General features: G+C 45.8%; 1 protein-coding gene and 1 pseudogene across 3 annotated transcripts in view; both read left to right on the forward strand.

The window, feature by feature from the left end:
• SOS4 (pfkB-like carbohydrate kinase family protein) overlaps positions 1 to 20,663 on the forward strand; it is a 205,708-nt gene that overhangs the window by 152,535 nt on the left and 32,510 nt on the right. For both annotated transcript variants that reach the window (XM_086794545.1, XM_086794546.1), the window contains exons 7-8: positions 10,807 to 10,870; positions 11,961 to 12,026. In XM_086794545.1, coding sequence (XP_086650671.1) covers positions 10,807 to 10,870; positions 11,961 to 12,026 — 130 coding nt within the window. The remainder of the gene's footprint in view (positions 1 to 10,806; positions 10,871 to 11,960; positions 12,027 to 20,663) is intronic.
• LOC147604699 (uncharacterized) lies at positions 15,780 to 18,728 on the forward strand (annotated as a pseudogene). The gene is made up of 4 exons (XR_015265316.1): positions 15,780 to 17,454; positions 17,595 to 17,940; positions 18,046 to 18,207; positions 18,306 to 18,728. The product of XR_015265316.1 is annotated as an uncharacterized LOC147604699 (transcript).

A 20,663-nucleotide genomic window follows, 5' to 3' on the forward strand; every position in this document is an offset into this window, starting at 1 on the left:
GGCTTTTTACCACACGGCTCCCGAGTAGCTATTGGTCAGCTTAGAGTCTCATCACATCGATTGGAGATCGAGATTGGCAGAGCAGCACGATCCCCCGAGAGGAGAGGGTATGCAGATTGTGCAGAGAGGAGGTGGAGAGTGAGGAGCATAATATATGCAGATGCAGAGCATATACAGCCATCAGAGAGAGATATCCCATTTTATTTGAGAGAGCCACATTCCCTACACCAGCTTTTGAGGCATCAGACCAGTGCATACTGGGGAGATTCATTCTAGACATACAGCGTCACAGAGAGGCTCAGACAGCGCTAGAGGGGGGACGACAGACACAGATTACTACATTTTTTCAGAGATCCACCCCTCCCAGACCCTACACAGCAGGGAATTACTCTCCAGAGAGCAGAGACACTCAGAGCCCGCAAGAGACAGAGGACACTTGGCTTTCAGACACCACGCCTATACCAGAGAGAGATGACAGAGATCAAAGCTCAGTTTCACAGAGGGTGCGGAGCGACTAGCTCGCTTCAGAGCAGACCCAGGCATGTTCTTCAGGGAGCTATGGACACCCCCTTCATTGATGTATACCATTTTATACCCCTAGTATGGTACAGGATGGAGCTAGCTAGGTTGCGTATCATGATTGTATACTCCATGCATATAGCTTTGCATTCTCCTAGTAGTAGAGCTCCATCCCCTCCCCCACTCACTGTACTTATTGCACACCCAGATTCAGCTTTTTAGTTCAGTACTTTTTCATTTTGTTGGGATGACAGAGGAGAGGATACCCCACACAGGTACACTGATTTGTCTCATAGGCCGAGTTCAGTCTTGTCGTTGTCACGGTACAAAAATACGATACCGTACGGGAATTTTTGGTACGATATGAAATTTTGGGATACCGTACGATAAAATACGGTTTTTATTTTTTACACTTACAACCTATGGAGCTTCAAGCTTGAATGTAAGGGAAGGTTGGGAGGGAGGAGTCTACAATGCTTGAGGAACCATAACATGGATATGTGTCTCTCCCGGTTGGATCTCCCGATTGTCTCCAAAAAAGAACCTGGATGGGTAATGCAATACCAAAGGTCTCCCAGTGTAGTGTTTATGACTAAGGGACCGTCCTTGCACAAATACGAGGAGTGCATCTAGGGTGATAAGTTTAGGGACTCCTCTCTAGATCAAAATGGCCATGTCCAAATCTTCTCCCTCGTGCATAACTTGAGAATCTAATTGTCTAGCCTACCTATACCAGGGATCCCCAAGTGATATAGCAAGATTCTCTCATCCTACCAATCAAGTGTACACTACCAGTCTACCTCACCAGATTTTTTAGGTCTCTCAACAACCCCATATGGAATACTGAGTGGACACGAAAGTTGCAAGTATTGCGAGCGTTTGGGATCTTCGTAAAGCAGGGTTTCTATATTTTTTTTTAGCATTTGGATTTTTTTTTTTTCAAGGAAGAAAAATTTTGAAAAAAAAAACTCGTACCGTACGATACCGTAAGGTATCGTACCGTACCGTTCGTACCGTACGGTACGAACCCATTCGTACCAGTACGAGAAACAACTATGCTTTTGGAAGACGCTAATAAAATCTCTCTCTCTCTCTCTCTCTCTCTCTCTCTCTCTCTCTCTCTCTCTCTCTCGTCCTCCTCTCAGACTCAGCCCAAGGGCTTCAGAGACAGTTGGATGCCTTACATGACTTTTGCACTCAGCGGGACCTCTCTGTTAACCACGGTAATGGTCTTCAATACCTCTCGCCCCGTCACATCCAGATTGAGCTTCACATATAGAGGGGATCCTGTGGAGATTGTCTCATCCTATGTCTACCTTGGTGTCACTTTCAGTGGCCCACACTTTACCATGCTTCCCGCAGCACATGCTAGAGTGACGCAGGGATATGCAGCCTTGAGCTTACTTGAGCGGCAGTGCTTCCAAGCACATTTGCAGCTGGGGGGCAGATTTATCCGATGAGGATTGGCAGCGAGTTGAGAGGCCCGAGGTCATGATGTTCTCCCGTATGATCCGCAGCAAACCATCAGTCCCACACCAGATTATCCAGGCTGAGTTTGTTGCAGCCTTGATGGTAGTGGAGACACTCTTCCCAACAGTCATGTACGTTCATCGCATCAGTCACATGGATCCCCACAGGTACCCGAGGCTTGCCCTGGAGTCCTCCAGACAACTAGCACTTGAGGGGCACTCTGGAGTATGGTGTGCACTTGTTTCCACTTAGTTCTCAGTATATGGGCTCTGCATGGACCGCCTACCCCCCCTTCAGTACCGTTTGGACTCCCCTTTTTTCCAGCTGTCTCACAAGGATACCAACCGGGTTATCCAGTCAGATCTTCTTAGCCTCTACACACATTGCACATGGATCACACCCCCGGAGCTCCCCACAAAGATGCACTTTTACAGAGACCACTTCCTCACACTCACTGAGGATGGATTCATCCAGCACCCAGGCTACTTGAGTGTTCACATGTCCCATGCCATGCGGATTGCGATTGGCCAAATACGGGTCTCTTCCCACCGCCTCAGAGTGGAGACAGGTAGAGCTGAGTGCATCTTCAAAGCCGGGAAGCTCGTACGGACACCCAGAGAGGAGAGGATCTGCCAACTATGCCACACAAAGATTGAGACGAAGGAGCATTACATATGCCGCTGCCCAGTATACTATGAGATCCACAGGAGGTTTCACTGTCTATTTCGTGAGGGATTCGGTCCCCTCTCCAGGATCATTGACTTCCAGGACCAGCGTTGCCTGGGCCTCTTTCTGTTGGAGCTCCGCAGACACAGGGACACCTTCTTGAGACACAGGCCCCAGCCACCCCGCCCCCCCGCCCCCCCCCTTGGGCGGCCAACCATCACCAGTTTCTTCTGGACCCATCAGGTGGAGGACACCGACATATTGGATCTTGTGGACCCTCCACGAGCTGCTCTAGACCTACCTCGCCCGAGAGGAATTACCACGGATCGAGCCTCTACACTCTAGCGTGCTCGACGCCCTTGACCCCCGCGTCGGCCACAATCACCTCATCAGCGCCATATCGAGGACATGCTCCACCACCATCGAGCTACCTTTCCACGTGACATAGCTGAGGGAGACCTCTCGGCCATACTTGTCAACCCCATGCTTGACATTTTGGAGAGTGGTATACCATCTACTCGGAGCTGAGGTTGCTCCCAGTTTTTATGTTCTTAGTATTCCATGACGAGTTTCCATGGACAGTTTTGTATCACCCTAGTGAGATAGCTACATTTATGTTTTCATTCTGTTTTATTTTCCATTCCATGATGAGATATGCCATGGACATTATTGTACCACTTTGGTTTCTTAGGCCCGTTGGGTCTTTAGTAGACGCTTAATATATCTTTCTTTCTTTCTTTTTTTCTCTCTCTCTCTCTTCGTCCCCTTCCTATTCGCTTTCTCTCTCTTCTCCTTGTTCGCTTCTCCGTATTCAGTTTCTCTCTCCGTTTTCAGGATTTTATGGTAGGCACTAGGCCGGTTGGAATAGCAGTGGACCATGCTATCTTGTCCTTCACTCTCACATTTCAGTTCAGCACCGCTCCATTGGGACAGGTCTCCACACACACTCGTTATACCTTTACGAGGGAGACTGACACCGTATACACGGATGAGATATACAGACGCCTATGTGCCGAGGAGCCGGGACGGCCATTAGATGAGCTCACTCAGATATTGATAGAGACGCTTCATGCTGCAGCATCAGAGGCATATCCCCATAGTCAGCCTACACAGAGACGATCTGGGAACATGCCCCAGAACAGTTGGTATGATGAGGAGTGCAGAGAGATGAGGATCAGATTACAGAGAGAGGTGCTCATGGGTGTTACCACTCACAGACAGTCACGGATTACCTTCCGGCACCTAGTGCGACGGAAGAAGAGGGCTTATCTTGCTCAGTTAGAGAGGGATTTGTACCAGTTGTTTATGAGTCAGGACTCAGGCGAGGCATGGAGACTATTCCATGAGCATTCACCATCACCAGCCATTACCTCCACAGAGATTTGGGGTGAGTATGCAGCATCCCTGTACACAGCACCAGGACAGCCGCCCCTGCCAGCCCCATCGGAGCCATGCCCAGAGACGTGTGCTTTCTTTACTGCTGAGATGGTAAGGAAAGCTATTGACAGGATGAGGACTGGGAGATCATATGATCATGATGGTTTGGTAGCAGAGCACTTTATTCATGCCAGAGATATGCTTGCAGAGCTTATTGCTATGATGTTTAACCGAGCCATGTGTGAGGGTTTTCCTGAGACTTGGAATATGTCCACGATTGTGCCTATCTTCAAGTCAGGGGATCCTATGCTTCCTGGGAATTATCGTACCATCATGATTGGTCACACATTGGCTAGATTATATGCATCTATTCTTGAGCAAGAGTTGAGTAGATGGGCAGAGAGAGAGGGCATACGTGCATCAGGGCAGGCAGGGTTCAGGAGAGGTTTCTCCACTCTTGACCATATCTTGACACTCAGAGCTATTATTGAGGAGGGCAGATTATATGGCAGGAGGATTTATTGTTGCTTTGTGGATTTCCGCAAAGCTTTTGACACAGTACCGAGAGCCAAACTGATGCGTGGACTACAGGAGATGGGAGTGCCCACAGAGCTGATTTGGGGAATCATGGCTTTATACAGGACAGTTGTGGGGCAGGTACGTACTACCCAGGGTATATCTCAGATGGTTCACTCCACTATTGGGGTGAAACAGGGCTGCCCCCTTTCCCCCACCTTATTTGGGATGTATGTGGATGAGGTTTCGGACTATGTAGAGCGGGAGGGTGACAGAGGAGCACAGCTACCAGGGACATGGATTCCGCTGTTATTGTATGCTGATGATATTGTGCTGATCTCAGATTCTCCAGAGGGGATGCAGCGTCATTTGGATGCATTGCACATGTTTGCAGAGGACAGTGGATTGTCTGTTAACCTTGGTAAAACCAAGGTGATGGTGTTTAACACCACAGCACAGTGGGTTAGGAGATCAATGCCCACCTTTACATATGGTCAGGAGACAGTGGAGTATACAGATGCATATACTTACCTTGGTGTGGTTTTTAGTGGCCCACTATTTTCCTTGAGGAGAGCAGCGGAGACCAGATTGACCAGAGCTTATGCAGCATTGGGGAGACTAGAGAGGATGTGTTCGCAGGTTCAGTTTCAGGAACCTCGAACAAAGCTCTGGCTCTTTGACACTTTGGTCACTTCAGCCATGCTGTATGGAGTGGAGATATGGGGACCCTCAGTGGATCACCATAGCCGAGCTGGTAGCACTGATGGATGGAGACGTATGGAGAGGTCCTTGGTTTCTATGATTTCCCGGATGATTAGGGCCAAGGCCTCCGTACCACATGATATTATCCGTGCAGAGATGGCTGCCCCCCCATTGGTAGTAGAGGCACTCACTCGATCAATCTCCTTTATACATAGCACTTGGGCTCTCCCTAGAGACAGATATGCTCGCTTAGCCCTGGAGTCTTCACGACAGTTGGCATCACAGGGAGACGGATCATGTTGGTATGCACAGATGACAGCTTGGTTCCAACTGCATGGCTTTAGTATGGACAGGCTACCTCCATTTCAGTACTCCCTGGATGCACCCTCCCTCTCTCTCACACGGGCAGAGATTACCAGACTTATCAGGCAAGACTTGACTCAGCTGGACACTAGGAGGACATGGATACAGCCGACACACGAGCTTGGTACGAAGATGGCTTTCTATAGAGATCATCTTCTCCAGCTCACGGAGGATGGGTTTGTGATTAGACCCAGCTACATGGATACTCATCTTTCTCATGGGGTACGGTGTGCTATTGGTCAGATGCGCACATCCTCACACCAGCTAGAGATTGAGACTGGCAGATTTAGAGGAGTACCAGCTGAGGCCAGGATTTGTCAGTTGTGCCAGATGGAGCCAGAGACAGAGTTACATTACATATGTCACTGTCCAGTATATTATGAGATACGAGGCCGTTTTCACTGCCTGTTCAGAGAGGGCTTTGGACCACTTTCTAGAGTCATGAGATACCAGGATCAGAGATGCCTCGGATTGTACTTGCTGGAGCTGCGTAGACATAGAGAGGGTCTCCTGAGAGGGAGGGGATCAGAGAGGGAGAGACACCTACAGAGGCAGATTACAGACTTCTTTCGACCAGAGATTGAGCAGTCAGGTCAGCAGGCATTGCAGCTAGCCCCAGAGTACAGCCGCACCAGAGGTACACTGATTGATCGGGCTATAGAGCTGGGGCGGTCCAGGCGCCCCAAGATGAGAGGCCCATCTCGACACCGGCGGAGACCACAACAGAGGATCAGGACCATACTAGCACGGCATGGGAGACGTCCAGTCAGAGTACTCACCATGGAGGACATTGAGGATATCCGCCATCGACCGATGAGAGACATCTTTGGATAGTGATGTGTATGATGCTTACCTTTGTTGCTGGAGTTTTCCTCCCAGATGTTATCCATTAGGAGCTCCTGGTACCGTATTTTTCCTCATAGTTGTTTCAGTTTCAGTTAGTTGTTTAGTTGTTTTTAGCTTTCCTTACACAGACATTGTATCAGATCCACCAATTGTTGTAACCTTTTTGGTCTCATAGGTCATTTTGGCCTTTTGAAGACGTTAATATATCATTTCATTTCATTTCATTTCTCTCTTCACCCCCCCTTTCCCCATCCGCTACCGCTTTCTCTGCTCGCTCTCTCTCTCTCTCTCTCTCTCTCTCTCTCTCTTCTCCCTATTCGCTTCTTCCTGTTTATTCAGAGAGGGTTTTGGACCACTTTCCAGAGTCATGGGGTACCAGGACCAGAGGTGTTTGGGATTGTTCTTGCTTGAGCTGCGGAGACATAGAGATAGCCTGCTTAGGCGCACAGAGAGCCAGACTCAGAGGCACATTACAGACTTCTTTAGTCCGGCCATCACTGCGCCAGATGGACCACAGCAGCAGCAGGACATGGATACCGCCCACACCAGGGGTACACTGATTGATCGTGCGATTGAGCTTGGGTGGTCCAGACGCCCACGACCACGGAGGAGGGCATCCCAGCATAGACGGAGGTTGCAGCGGCAGATTTGGATTATTCTTGCGAGGCATGCGAGACACCCAGTCAGGGTGCTGACCACAGAGGATATTGAGGAGATCCGCAAGTGTCCGATGCGGCACATATTATGAGATGGAGGTACCTCCATAGTGTACCTTCCAGTTCCAGTTTCATTTTCTAGGTGCCAGTAGTATCATCTTTATTTTTCATTTTCTGGGTTTTTTTATCCAGACATTGTATCAGATCCACCATGATGTAACTTTTGGTCTCATAGGTCATTATGGCCTTTTGAAGACGTTAATATAACATTTCATTTCATTTCATTTCATTTCTTCGCCCCCCCCCCCTTTTCCCCACCTGCCCTTGCTCAAGTCCCCAAGGCAGCAACATAATCCTATCTGCTGCTACTTGCCCTTAAATCTCAAGCATTTGAATCCTACGGCCTAGCCGAGCAGTGTACTCAGAGAAGGGGGTGCTGGCCTAGCCGTGCAGTGTACTCAAAGAAGGGGGTGCCGGCAGCCTCCTCTCTGGCAAAGGGATCGTGCCATGTCCACTGTCTCAGGCCTCGGGTCCCACCGACTTAAGCAAGCGACCCTCCCATAACCATAGCCACCAAAAGGTCCTCTTTGGCCACCCTTGCCGGTGGAGGGTCCATGTGCCAGTGATGCTCGTGAAAACCAATCACCCGTACTCTCTACAGAGTACATCCGCTGAGATTCGGAAAGGGAGCACTGCTCTGACAAATCTGCCATGAGGTCTAATAGAATAAGTGAGGAGGTCTGAACTTTGGTCTGCACCATGCACTGCTAAAGGTATGTCATGTCTGGTGAACACTTCGAGCCACTGCCAAGGAGGTGGGTTTGAGGTTTGGGTAAGCCACTGTAGGGAGATGGAAGAATCAATATCAAGGCTAAGCGTGTCCCTGCCTTGTATCCCAACGAGGCTGCTCATTTGGGTCTCTAGGGAAAGTTATGTGAGAAGTAACCAATCTCCAAGGGACTACATTGTCTAAAAAGTAGCCGATCGCCAAGGGACTACACTAGGCCCATGCTCAGAGCTTCCCAATATATGTGTGGACCTGTACCCAGAATGTGACCACTGGGTAACCGAACTAGAGGGCTCCATTTCAAGGGTTGTTGAAGGCAGTCCTCAGCTGTAGCTAGGGAGGACTGCTGAAGGGCCGGTCTGGTCCCAAGCTAGGAGGCTGGCTGCAAATTTGGCCTCGAATGGTGGGCTAAAGCCAATGGCCCGACCGCATCTTTGTGAAGATCCATTTCGAACTCTGGGGCCTGGGACCACCCAGAACAGGGGTGCAAGCTGAGATCCAAGCTAGCAGAAAGTCTTTCCAGGGTTCACCACCTAGAAGAAGTCCACGAATGATCAACTTGCCGAGTAGGGCTGAACTCTGAACGGAGGGATCAATGATGCCAAGGCCCCCCTGATGGTGAGGTGGAATGATCACTCTCTAGGCCACCTTGGCTCGCGCAAGCCTCCCATCATCACTACTAGCCGAGAGGAAGTTGTAGATCAACCGCTCAACTTGACCAATGCATGCCCGCGCGAGAAGGCCCAACAGGAAGTGATGTACCACATGGTGGCTAGAAGAACCTACTTCGCCACCACTAAGGAAAGCATGGCTGAACTGCAGTATAGCAACTTCCTCCCAATGCTCAGAAGAAGAGGGGCTAGCTGCTACTCTGGGGAAATGTCAATGCCAACCTAGCATCCAAGATAACGAACAGGAGTGTTGCTCGAGATCCAATGAAAAGCCTCAACTGGCCTCCAAGTCAAGGCGGACGATGAGCCAACCCAAAAAGTTCACGACTTGTGCCAGTTGATCTATGCGCCAGATGCACAACAAAAGGTCTTATCAGCGAATCTTTGGAGATTCCCCACATCTCTTGGCTGGTATGCTATTGTGTCATCGGCAAACTCTGAGTCAGGTAGCTCCTCCTGTGAACGGGTAGGCAAGTGCAACCCCTGTAAACCGGTCTCTTGGGCAGAGAGGAAACTGCTCATGGCCCCAGCTACAAACAAGAAAAGGAAGGGTGCAGGAGGGCAGCCCTGTTGGACCGAGCAAGTAAGGGGGAATCTATCTCCTCCGGCCCCTTGGATGAGCACCTGAGTGTGAAAGGCAGAGTAATGTCTGGAAACACCTCAGACCCATTACGCTAGAAATCCCATCCGGCACATAGTCCCCTCCAAAAAGCCCATGTCCACGTTGTTGTACACCTCCTCAAAATCAAGAAGGCCCCCACACTCTTTCTATATTTTTCGACCAATGTTGCGAACCTCACTTGGTTAGACTAGACTAATGCAAGTAGTTCGATAACCTCCTCCTATAAAAATGGTCTTAACCTTTTCACAAGACACATTCACTCTCTCTCTATGAGACCGAACACCTGAGGTTAGCAGTATGGAACTGCAATGGCATGCTATGGTCAATCCAGGAGGCTTGAGCAAGATTCTCATAAGCAGGGATGCCGTTTTTTATACAGAGACTCATCAGAGCCTTGAGAGGGAGTCAACTCTCCGAGGCGAGACCCGCACATCAGGAGTAGGTGGCTCTAGAGGGTTAGCTATCCTTTTTAGATCCCATCTTCGACAGATTCTCAGCATCGTCCAGAAAGACAAGGATACACGATATCTTTGTGTGCAGCTGCAACTTAGCAGTGACAAAGTCATCCACATTGTTGTGTGTTATTTTGCACCACGCCACTCCCCTTACGCCATGCTAGCAAGTTCAAGTTTCCAGTCATCATCCATAACACCAGTACAGGTCACTACCACCACACTATCTTGATCGAGATATTCATGTCACTCGGATCCACATCAATGCCACGGTGTATCCCCCCTAGACATCCCGCTCAAATGTACATTCAGCATATTTAACCAGCCCAGTCCACATATCTTGAACGAGATATTGAAATGAAATACCTCGTTCGAGGTATAGAGATGCAATCTCATCCATCCATATATCTCGTTCAAGGTATAGAGATGAAATCAAGACTATTTAAAAACCTCGAACGAGGTACATCTACAAAATCCGACCCGTCCATTCACGCACATTTGAAGATGCAATCCCAGCCGTTTAAATATCTCGATCAAGGTATTAAATGAATCTCGACCATCAAACATACCTCCATCGTGGTAATGACTTAAAATCTAAGCCGTCCATGTACCTCAAACAAGATACTGAATTTAAATCTCAGCCGTCGATCTTTCACCAACCCTAAAATTAAGTGCGTATCTTGGTCGTTTGTCTCACTAACCCTAAAATCCGGAGCGTACATCTTGCAAATCCTAAAGTGCATGATGCCACCGAGCCTCGTTCGAGGTTATAAAATCAGAAATTACTTTTTTTGCCTCATTGTCACAAGTCGTCTTCACTCTCCTTGCTCTCTTGATTTGGAATAGAAATAGTGAGCCCATTAGCATTGTTTTATAACTTCATTAGTGCTACTTAGCACTAAGCATTGGACCTTTCACATTGCATGTTTGTGTTAGGCTTAGGTTTTAGCATGGAGTCACGCGAGGAGAGCCACGAGGAGGGACACTCGTTTATTGTGGACCTCATCGCGCGGAGATAGACCGCGAGTTAGCGACTATCCGTAGTAGGAGATCTGGCCTATAGCACTCCTTATGGCATGTGATGTGTTTGTTAAGGTAGAGAGAGAGAGAGAGAGAGAGAGAGAGAGAGAGAGAGAATTAAAGAATGGTTTTTTTCTAGTATCAAGACCGAAGGAGATGCTTTGCAAGCTTGCAAATTGTTGCATTCTGCAGGTCCTTCAAAAGTAAGTATCAAAAAAGTTATGTACTGTCCTTGACTTTGTGAAGTTGGAAGGAGATGATTATTTGATTTTTAATTGACATCTGACACGTTATATAAGCACATATGTTTGAGTATGGCTGTACTTCTCACCTAGTTTACCAAACTAATCAACTTGCACCTCTATATGCGGTATGTTGGGTGCTAAGATCCTTTTTTTCCTTTTTTCCTTTTTTTTCTGCCCAAGATCCTCCTATAGTTACCCTTTTTTCACCGCCCATAGGCGCATTTCGCCACCCATAGGCAATGCCACCAAGGGAGCAACTAGTGGGGGTTTGAACCCAGGACCTCCTGGTCCCAAGACAGACATATCACCACTTGAGCTACCCCCTCGTTGACATTGGTTCAAAGATCTTACAAAAGTAGCCTCAATTCTTTTCACCTTAAATGTAGAAATTACTAAGACAGTTTTGAGTAAAAAGGCATCATATGGGTAGGTTTAATCAAATGGATATCAAGTTTATTCAAAATTGACTTTTGCTTAAGGTGTGGAGGTCGAGAACACTATTTTAATGTTGTGCTTTAGACTAGCTGACTTACAGTCTAATCTCATGACGAGACATGCACATGCACACGCGGACATTGCAAGGCTATTTGCAAATATTGTTCAATAAAAGAGAGAAATAACATAAAGGACACACAATCACTTAAACACGATAAATCCAACTTATTGCTGCTTGTGTATTGCTGAATCAATGTGAGCATAAAAAGGTTCACATTAAAATACAAGCTTTGCACAACTTTCAAAGGCTGGCAGTCAGCCTTGCAGCCTTTCAAAGTATTAGGGTTACTTTTATTGCTTACAGTTTTAAAAAAGAGGAGCATTCATGGAAATTCTATAGTATTTTATTTGTCTAAAATTCTGTGGCCAACAATGCACTGTATGCATATTGGCAAATGCTGTGGCTGAAAAGTTGGCTTATCAATTGGCAGGTGGTTATAACTACTCTTGAGATGGTTATAGTATTTTGTTTGTCTAAAATTTTGTGGCCAACAATGCACTGTAAGCATATTGGCATATGCTGTGGCTGAAAAGTTGGCTTACCAATTTGCAGGTGGTTATAACTAGTCTTGAGATGAATGGGAGTCTGGTTCTAATTGGGAGCAACTTGAAAGCCAAAGTAAAGCATCTCCGTCTTTCTGCTGCTCTTAAGCGACTTGTAAAAGGGATTATGCTTCAGACACTAGGGTGTCTTCTTTTGAAAGTCTGTAAATTTTGTTATGTTAAAAAATTTGTCTCGTTAGCAAAAGTTGTTTTAATATGTGTATTATGAAGATGCACTGAGAGGCTTCTGAGTCCTTCAGTTTTACCTCCACCCCCCACTGTCCAACTGATGTTCTGAAAAATGGATGGATAGCTTTTTTTGGCTTAACTGCAGACATGTGTAAGCTCACTGCTGGCATTGTCCACCTTGCCTAACAGGCATGCTTGATGTGTATGGCTTGAAGCCTGTTGTTTGGGGCTGGATGTCCTGTATTTTGTACAACTTATGCATGCTGGATTGCCTTATCTGAGATGCAGACATTGAATCCGCAAGTCTGATGCCTTCGGGAGGAAAGCAAACAATTGAAGGCTTTTCATTTTGGCCCAGATGTTCAGGAGCTTATTACGGCAAAGAGAAGGGTTTCTCGTAATCAGGTTGCTACTCTTGAGGAGTATGTGCGAAGAAAGACGGGAGCCGACCCTACGGCGTTGGCTATGATATATTTGTTCTCTAAGGGAAAAATCTTGATGGTCAAGTGGTGTTGCAAGACCCTCCACCTATGGATGTGCACTTTGAAGCCCACATCATTCCACTGGGAGGAGGATTGGTATCAATTGGAGAGTGGTGACGACAAGGTAAAGGAGAAGTCTGAGTTCATATCACTGGATAAAGACATCAAATTTGAAAACTGCTAGCCTTCCGTAGTTGAGCCTCTGCCTTTATGCCCTGTTGCCCATGTCCTTTGTTCTCCTTTTTGTTGAGATTCAAGCTCGATGTCAGTGTGAGCCAGCTATGCTATGTGCTGGCACGTTAGGTAGGAACATGTGTGAGACATAAATGACCGCGTCCAGCTGGTCATAGTGTGTTGTCATTAGCTAGGGTTAGATGTGTGTGGACACAACTGATAGTGTGTTGTGTGTATTATGGATTATGGCTTTATACATTGTGTGAGTAAGGGAGATGGCTTCCCTCTATGGTTAGGGTTTGCAATATACATTAGGGTTTGCTCCTGTGTGTGTGTCTCCTCTCTCTCTACCGCTTTTTCAACATGGTATCAGAGCCTTGTGCTGTCTATTAGGGTTTATGAGTGAGTGAGAGAAGAGGGAGAAGAAGCTGTGAAGAGAAGCTGTGAAGCTTGCCATTGAAGCTGTGAAGCTTGGAGCACACCGATTTCTATCAGATCTGAGAGCTTGGCCTACCGGATAAGGTATTCTAAACATCCTTGCGCGGATTGCAGGTGATTCAGGCAAAAACAAAGCAAATTAGAGCAACTCAAAGCAAAGAGAAATTTCTGGTTTTTGAAAGCTTTCCATTAAAGCTTGGAAGTGGTGATGTATGGTGGAAATAGATGTAAATCTGGCAAAAGACACATGTATCTGACAAGGAGGAATGTATTGGCAACTCCTATGCAAGCCCTACACTGATTTTGGAGCAATTTACATGCATTTGAATGAGTGAAAATTTCTGGTTTTTGAGCTCTCACAAAACAGAGAAAAGGAAGTCAAAATTTGATGCATTTGGAGCATGTTTTTGGCAAAAATCCAAGCATTGACTGGTTGCACACATACCTAAGTGTGTTGGGCACTTGATTACCTCATCAATTAATACTTTAATCACTCCCAAAGCCCTCAGGAGCTGACGGCGATGACTGGACAGCAGAAACAGAGCTTTTTATATACTATTTGACAGGTGGAGGATCAAATTCAACTCCGGTGCTTGATATATTTCAAAATTGGTTTAGCAATTGGCTAATACACACACTTGAGAAGAAGGCTACATGTTTGGTTTGATCAATTATGCCTAATTGAGCTGGGAATGAGCTGATTAAAAAGCCTGTCTACTGGTTGCAGAGAAACAGAGTGATTTTAATCGAGCAATTAATCTTTGGTCTTAAACAATTGGACAAATTCCTCTTACATGGAGTTAGTGGACATCATTACCAAGCTAATGAATGCCTGGTTGCTCAATTTGGACAAATATTGAAGAAATTAGAGTAAAATTACTACTGGTTTTTCTGTTTTTTTCCAAAACAAAGAAAGGGGTTTTACAAAATTGATATGTACACATGTCGAATGGTGTTGATACTCAGCATTGAGGTTGTTTAGGTGTCAATGCAAGTTGTGCATACTTGATTGAACCACTACATTGCAATTTGGAGCCTTGGAAAGCGCATCAAATCAGGGTATCTTGGACTGTGTGAGTCAGTTCATTTTGAATGCATACAGGTTGATTTTCTACATCAAATTTGAAGATTGTTGGCTACTTTGGAGTATCTGAAACATTCATTGGAGTGTGGTTGAGCTGAGGAAGGCTCATTTACAAATTTGGAATTGTGGGGAAGGTGCACACTGAGCAAACATGTCGGATAATCCAGTACAGATTGTTGGTGAAAAGTTGGATAGGAAGAACTTCCAGGCATGGAAGTACAGGATAAAAAGTTTCTTGAAGGGAAAAGGTTTTTGGAATCTCATTACAGGTGCTGAGCCAGAGATGGAACTACCCCGACAACCTACACAGCCAGCAGGTTATAGCTCATAAGCAATGGTCAGAAAGAGCATTCAAAGTGTTACATTATCTGTCTATATGTATTTCGGATTCTATGCTCATACACATACATGATGCTGAGAATCCCAAGGATGCATAGGATACATTGGTGAAATTGTTTGGTACAGACACGAGTGCTTGCGAGTCTCAGTTGCGACAACAGATACATAATGTGAAGCGGAATAGAAGGAGCGTACATGATTATGTGCAAGAAATAAAGAAGTTTGCAGATGCATTGGCAACAATAAATGCCTCCATGCTTGATGATGATTTGGTGGATATTACCTTGCGTGGTCTTGGCAAGGAATATATATCTTTTGATACATCCATCTCGGTTCGGAGTACAGGTTTACTAGACTTTGATGAGTTGGTTTCACTCTTGCTTGTTGAGGAAATCAAACTCAATGATTCCTTTCAGGATGCATCTACTAGCCATGATGATAATGGTAGAAATCAGGCTTTCTATTCGCAGAGATGTTTTAGAGGCAGGGGGAGATTCGCATCACGTGGCCGTGGTGGTAATGGTTGTGGATGGCAGGACAGGTCATTACAACAAAATTTTCAGCCTTCATATAGTGCTAGAGGTGGTCGTGGATATACACCTCAGAGAGGCAGAGGTAATCCTCGTGGTAGAGGACGTTGGCAAGGCCAACAAACATCTATGCAAGATGTGGAATGCCATTACTGTGGGAAATTTGGTCATATGGCAAGAGATTGTTTCCGTAAACAGAATGATTTGAGAGGGGGTAGAGCACAACGTGGTGGTCATTATGGTAGAAATTATGCACAACATGGTGGTGGAAATTATGCATCAAGCAGTAATGATGGCACTGCAAATCACTTGTTTGCCATGAAACATGTTGTTAGATCTATGATGACAAATGCTGAAAATGATAACACTTGGTATATGGACTCTGGAGCATCAAACCATATGACTTGTCATGGTGAATGGTTTGAGCATATGAAGCCTATGGATGTGAAAGGCCATGTGGAAACAGGAGATGATTCTCAGCATCAAGGTTGCTGCCGTACGTACGTACGGATCCGTACAGTACGGTATAACCGTACGGTACGGTACCGTACCGTACTGTATGGATCCGTACGGAAACATTTTAAAAAATAAAAAATGTGTGGCGTGTGGCGAGGCGCGCGTGTGGCGATCATGCGATTGTAGATAAGCGACCAAAATTTGGGCATTTTGTGTGTACTTGCAAAATCGTGTCCCCTGTGTGTACCTGCAAAACTTTGCAGAGCAAATTTCTTCGCTCTCTCTCCCGCCCAGACTTCATCATGCCGCGCAAGACTAACCCGAACTGGGCAATCCACACCAATGTCCTGAGGGTTGTTAACACCCCTTCTCAGCAAGGATCAGGTACTCGGCTATGGGCATGCAAGTATTGCGGGGAGCAGTACACTAACACCATAACTCGCGTCATCAAGCACATGACAAGTATCGGGTGCACCAATCAATGTGGTCCATGTGATAAAATACCACAAGCTGTGAGGGACCAATTGATTGCGGAGAATTGTCCTACAATGGGTGGTGCAAGCAATGTTAGAGGTGGTGAAAGTACGCAAGATGCTCTCCATGATGCTTTTATTGGAGATGTTACAGGTTCAGGTACAATAGATGAGGGTGAAAGTCTTTCGGCTTCAGCCCAATCCACCACAGGCAGGAAGAGGGCACGTATTGCCGATGATGAGGACCTCCTGCCACAAGATGCGAGAGGTACAGGGGAGGCATCAAAGCAATCCACTCTGCGTTCTTGTATCTCATCACAAGCTTGGGTAAAGGAGCGGCAAAGGGTGGTAGAAATGGAGATTTGTCGTACTCTTATTGAGTGTAATATATCCTTCAATGTGTTAAGGACAGACCAATGGAAAAGAATGGTGAAAGCAATTGCGCAGGTAGGGCCTACTGAGACGTGCACAGGTCTTGAGTATACGAAGATGCGTACATCCATGTTGGATGAGCAGAAGGCCTTGATAGACAAGGCGCTCACTCGGCGCTCACTCCTGTGAAAGCAGGTTGGCAGGAGTTTGGATGCACTATTATTTCAGATGGGTGGGCAGACATTCGCAAGAGGCACATAATCAATATCCTTGTGTCATCTTGCTTGGGCACCTATTTCTTGCGTGTCCTGGATGCAGGGAGAGCAGGAGACAGGATCACAAGGGAGTTCATTTATGGCCACATTCGACAGGCTATCCTTGAGGTTGGGGAGGACAATGTTGTGCAGGTGGTGACCGACAACGCCTCGAACTGCAAGGCAATGGGTCAAATGGTCGAGGCAGAGTTTCCACATATAGTGTGGACTCCATGTGCTGCCCATTGTCTTGATTTACTTATGGAAGACATTGGGAAGCTTGTTTGGGTGCAGCCCATTGTTGCAGATGCTATAAAGATCACCACCTTCTTCCGCAAGAAGCATCAAGCTCTTGCCATCTTTCGGAGCCATAGCCCTTTGGATATGGTGAGACCCTCCAAGACCAGGTTTGCCTACATATTCTTGGTCTTGGATAGGCTCTACAGGATAAGAGATTCACTATCATCAACAATTGTGGATCCAAGGTGGCGACAGATGTATCATTCAGAGGATGAGCGTACAAAATACTTGCAGAGGCGGATCCTGGATGATGATTTTTGGCAGCAAGTTCATAGCCTTTCAATTGCACTTAAGCTCGTGTATGTCCTTCTCCGACTTACAGACATGGAGGGCTCAACTTTGGGGTTGGTCTTTCATTTGTTTATGCAAATGAAAGACCATGTTGCTCAGTGCTCCATGATGAGTGCTCAACGGTAAGCAATAGTTCTAATTTCTTCCTTTTTCTTTGATTTTTATGACTTCTCGACTCTCGATTCTCATGACATGTCAGGACTGACATGTGTACACTTAGCACTATAACCTAAGACATGTATTTTCAATCTCTCATTTTCAGCCGAGGTGAGATCTTGGACATTGTAGACAAACGGTGGACATTCATGAGCCATCCCATCCATGCGATGGCTGCCATGCTCCATCCTCTCTACAGATCGCCAGAGCTATGGAATAATACTGCTTTGAGCATGAAGCAGTCAGAGTATGTTGGAAGGATGTTCTCAGAGGAGGAGCAACTTCAGATCGATAGAGAGTTCACCACTTACATGAGTGGTATTGGTGCTTCATTTGCGAAACCTGTGTCATTGAGGAAGGAAGCCATGAAATTCCCTTTGACATGGTGGTACTCTTATGGAAGGATTGGTCTTCCAAACCTTTCACGAGTTGCTCTTCGTATTCTATCTCAGGTAACTTGTAATTAATCTCTAAAGTATAGTCTTTGGAAGTGAAGCTTGATGTTTTAGCATTAAAAGATTTACAAATTTGCTCGCATTGCACTCATTTTTGCACAGGATTGCTCAGCTGGAGCATGTGAGCGGAACTGGAGCTCATACTCTCTTATACACACTAAGATTCGGAATCGCCTTAGTACTTCTCAATTAGAGAAGTTGGTGTATTGCAGAGCTAACATGAGGCTCGTGCGAAGCTACCATGCTTTGGGGTCACCGAAGCAGGTATAAATTGGAATTTGGACTCGAGAAGAACTTAGAAGTAGAAATTTTTTTCTAGTTCAATGAATATCCAATATGGAATTTGTGGCATGTTTAAACAGGTTGATCCAACACTACTCAAATTGGTAGATGAACCCAGGCCGGAGCTTGTGGATCGGCAGATTAGAGATAAGCAAGATGAGATTTTGAGAGCTTTACATAGAGAGCTTGAGAGCGTGGATCGTTGTGTGACCCGCTCACGTGCACGATCTCTCAGCATTCCTCTATGCCAGGCAGCTCCAGATCCAGGCTCTGCGAGACGAGAGAGTATTCGCAGGGGAAAGCTTCCAGTTCGTCGCACCCAGCAGAGGCGTGCAAATGAGGCTGTCAAACTCATTCACACTCAGATTCCCGAGGCACATGACGAGGATGCACTGGAGCTTGTTGCTGCTGAGCCAGAGTTCGATGAAGAGGGCAATGGTATCAATGATGGAGGCATGCTCTCTTCAGAAGACTCATCATCTTCATCTGATGATGAGATTTGAGACTCTTGCGTCTATACTCTAGAGTCTAGATAACTGTAGTGTTTCATTGTTTTGCTTTTTGCACTTGCGGACCAGGACATGTGCTGTAGACATGATATTTGTACTCTCTTTTATCATCTATGACTTTCATGGTTCTTGCTTATATCACTATGACTGTTAACATGAGGTATTGTGTAATGGGCTTGGTAACTGATAATTGATTTAAACTTTAAGTAATGAGGTTTAGTCTTTATTTTAAGTATTTTGGTTGCTATGTCTACAAAATATTCAGGTTTCTAGGACTGTTTACAAATGGTACGTACTGTTTACGTACCTTAAAATTTGTTCCGTACAAAAGTACGTTCCGTACGTACTGATAGCGTGCCGTACACTACGTACCTTTCCACCTTGCTCAGCATGCCATTACACATGTTGGAAGTGTACCATTGGTTATGCGCAATGGTCAAACAAAGTCTATGTCAGATGTATTGTATGTGCCTTCTATCACAAAAAGCTTGGCCTCAGTTGGTCAAATGGTGGAACAGGGATTACAGGTTCGTTTCAACGAGAGAGATTAAAGAACATGCAGGCAAGAGGCATTGTTAGTGGATTGCCTAGATTCAAGTATGATGGGCATATGCAAGTTTGTGAAGCCTGTCAGTTTGGAAAGCAGGCAAGGTTGCGGTTTCCTAGAGAAGGAAACATGAGTAGCAGGCCACTTGAGATAGTACATAGTGATGTATGGGGTCCTACACAAAACCCATCTATCAAAGGCAGTTTATACTATGTGACATTCATTGATGATTTTAGCAGGATGACATGGATATACTTTCTCAAAGAGAAGAGTGAAGTGTTGGAAAAGTTTATGGATTTCAAAGCTTTTGCAGAAAAGCAATATGGCTGTTGGATTAAATGTTTGAGGACAGATGAAGGTGGTAAATACACCTCAAATGCTTTTGAGCATTTCTTGAGGAAGCATGGTATAAGAAGACAATTGACTTGCAGGTATACACCTCAGCAAAATGGTGTGGCTGAGAGAAAGAATAGAGTCATATGTGAAGTGGCTAGGGCAATGCTTAATGAAAAGAGCATGCGAGATTATTATTAGGCAGAAGCATGTGCTACTGCAGTATATATACTGAATAAAACACCTACAGCAGCCATACATGGAAGCACGCCAGAGATGCGGCTTACAGGTTTTAGGCCAGACATTGGACACCTCAAAGTTTTTGGATGCATAGCTTATGTACATGTGCCTGACGAGAGAAGGAGGAGTTGGATCCTAAGGCAGAAAAGTGTGTGTTTGTTGGATATGCACAGGATCGAAAGGCATACAAATGTTACAATCCACAAACTAGACAAGTTGTTATCTCACGAGATGTGGTGTTTGATGAGCTTGCTAGTTGGTACAAAGCAAAGGATGAGGGTGTCATAGAGTCACTTGAAGCTGATGTGCATGTGAACTTGCCACAAGCAAGTTCTAGTTCTACTACTATGTCTGGGCCAGCAGCAGAAGCAAAAGCTGAGAGTAGCACTGTATGATGGTTAGGATGCTTGAGGCATGAGAGTGTGAGCACTAGGAGTAGTGCTGTGGATAAAGGAAAGAAGAAGGTTGAAGGTATTGGAATTACAGGTTATAAGTCATCGAGTTCAGAGAGTTTGGATGAGGAGCTTGGCATACCTGTTTTACGCACATCTGGTGCAAGGCAGGATAGATATGTGCCACCACATGCTAGAGTGACAGGTGTTCAGAGTGATCCGCATGCATTGCGAAGATCCCAAAGGGTCAAATATCCAGTTGACAGATTGACATATCGAGATTTTGCTATGCATTATGCATATATAACGTCTATGGTGAAGCATGTGGAACCTACATGCTATACAGAAGCTATTGGAAAGCATGTATGGGAGAAAGTGATGGATGTTGAGATGGACGCATTGGTTCATAATGACACA

This window comes from Cibotium barometz, chromosome 61 (assembly GCF_041138505.1).
Source record: "Cibotium barometz isolate CiBa-2024 chromosome 61, ASM4113850v1, whole genome shotgun sequence".
Classification (NCBI taxonomy): domain Eukaryota; kingdom Viridiplantae; phylum Streptophyta; class Polypodiopsida; order Cyatheales; family Cibotiaceae; genus Cibotium; species Cibotium barometz.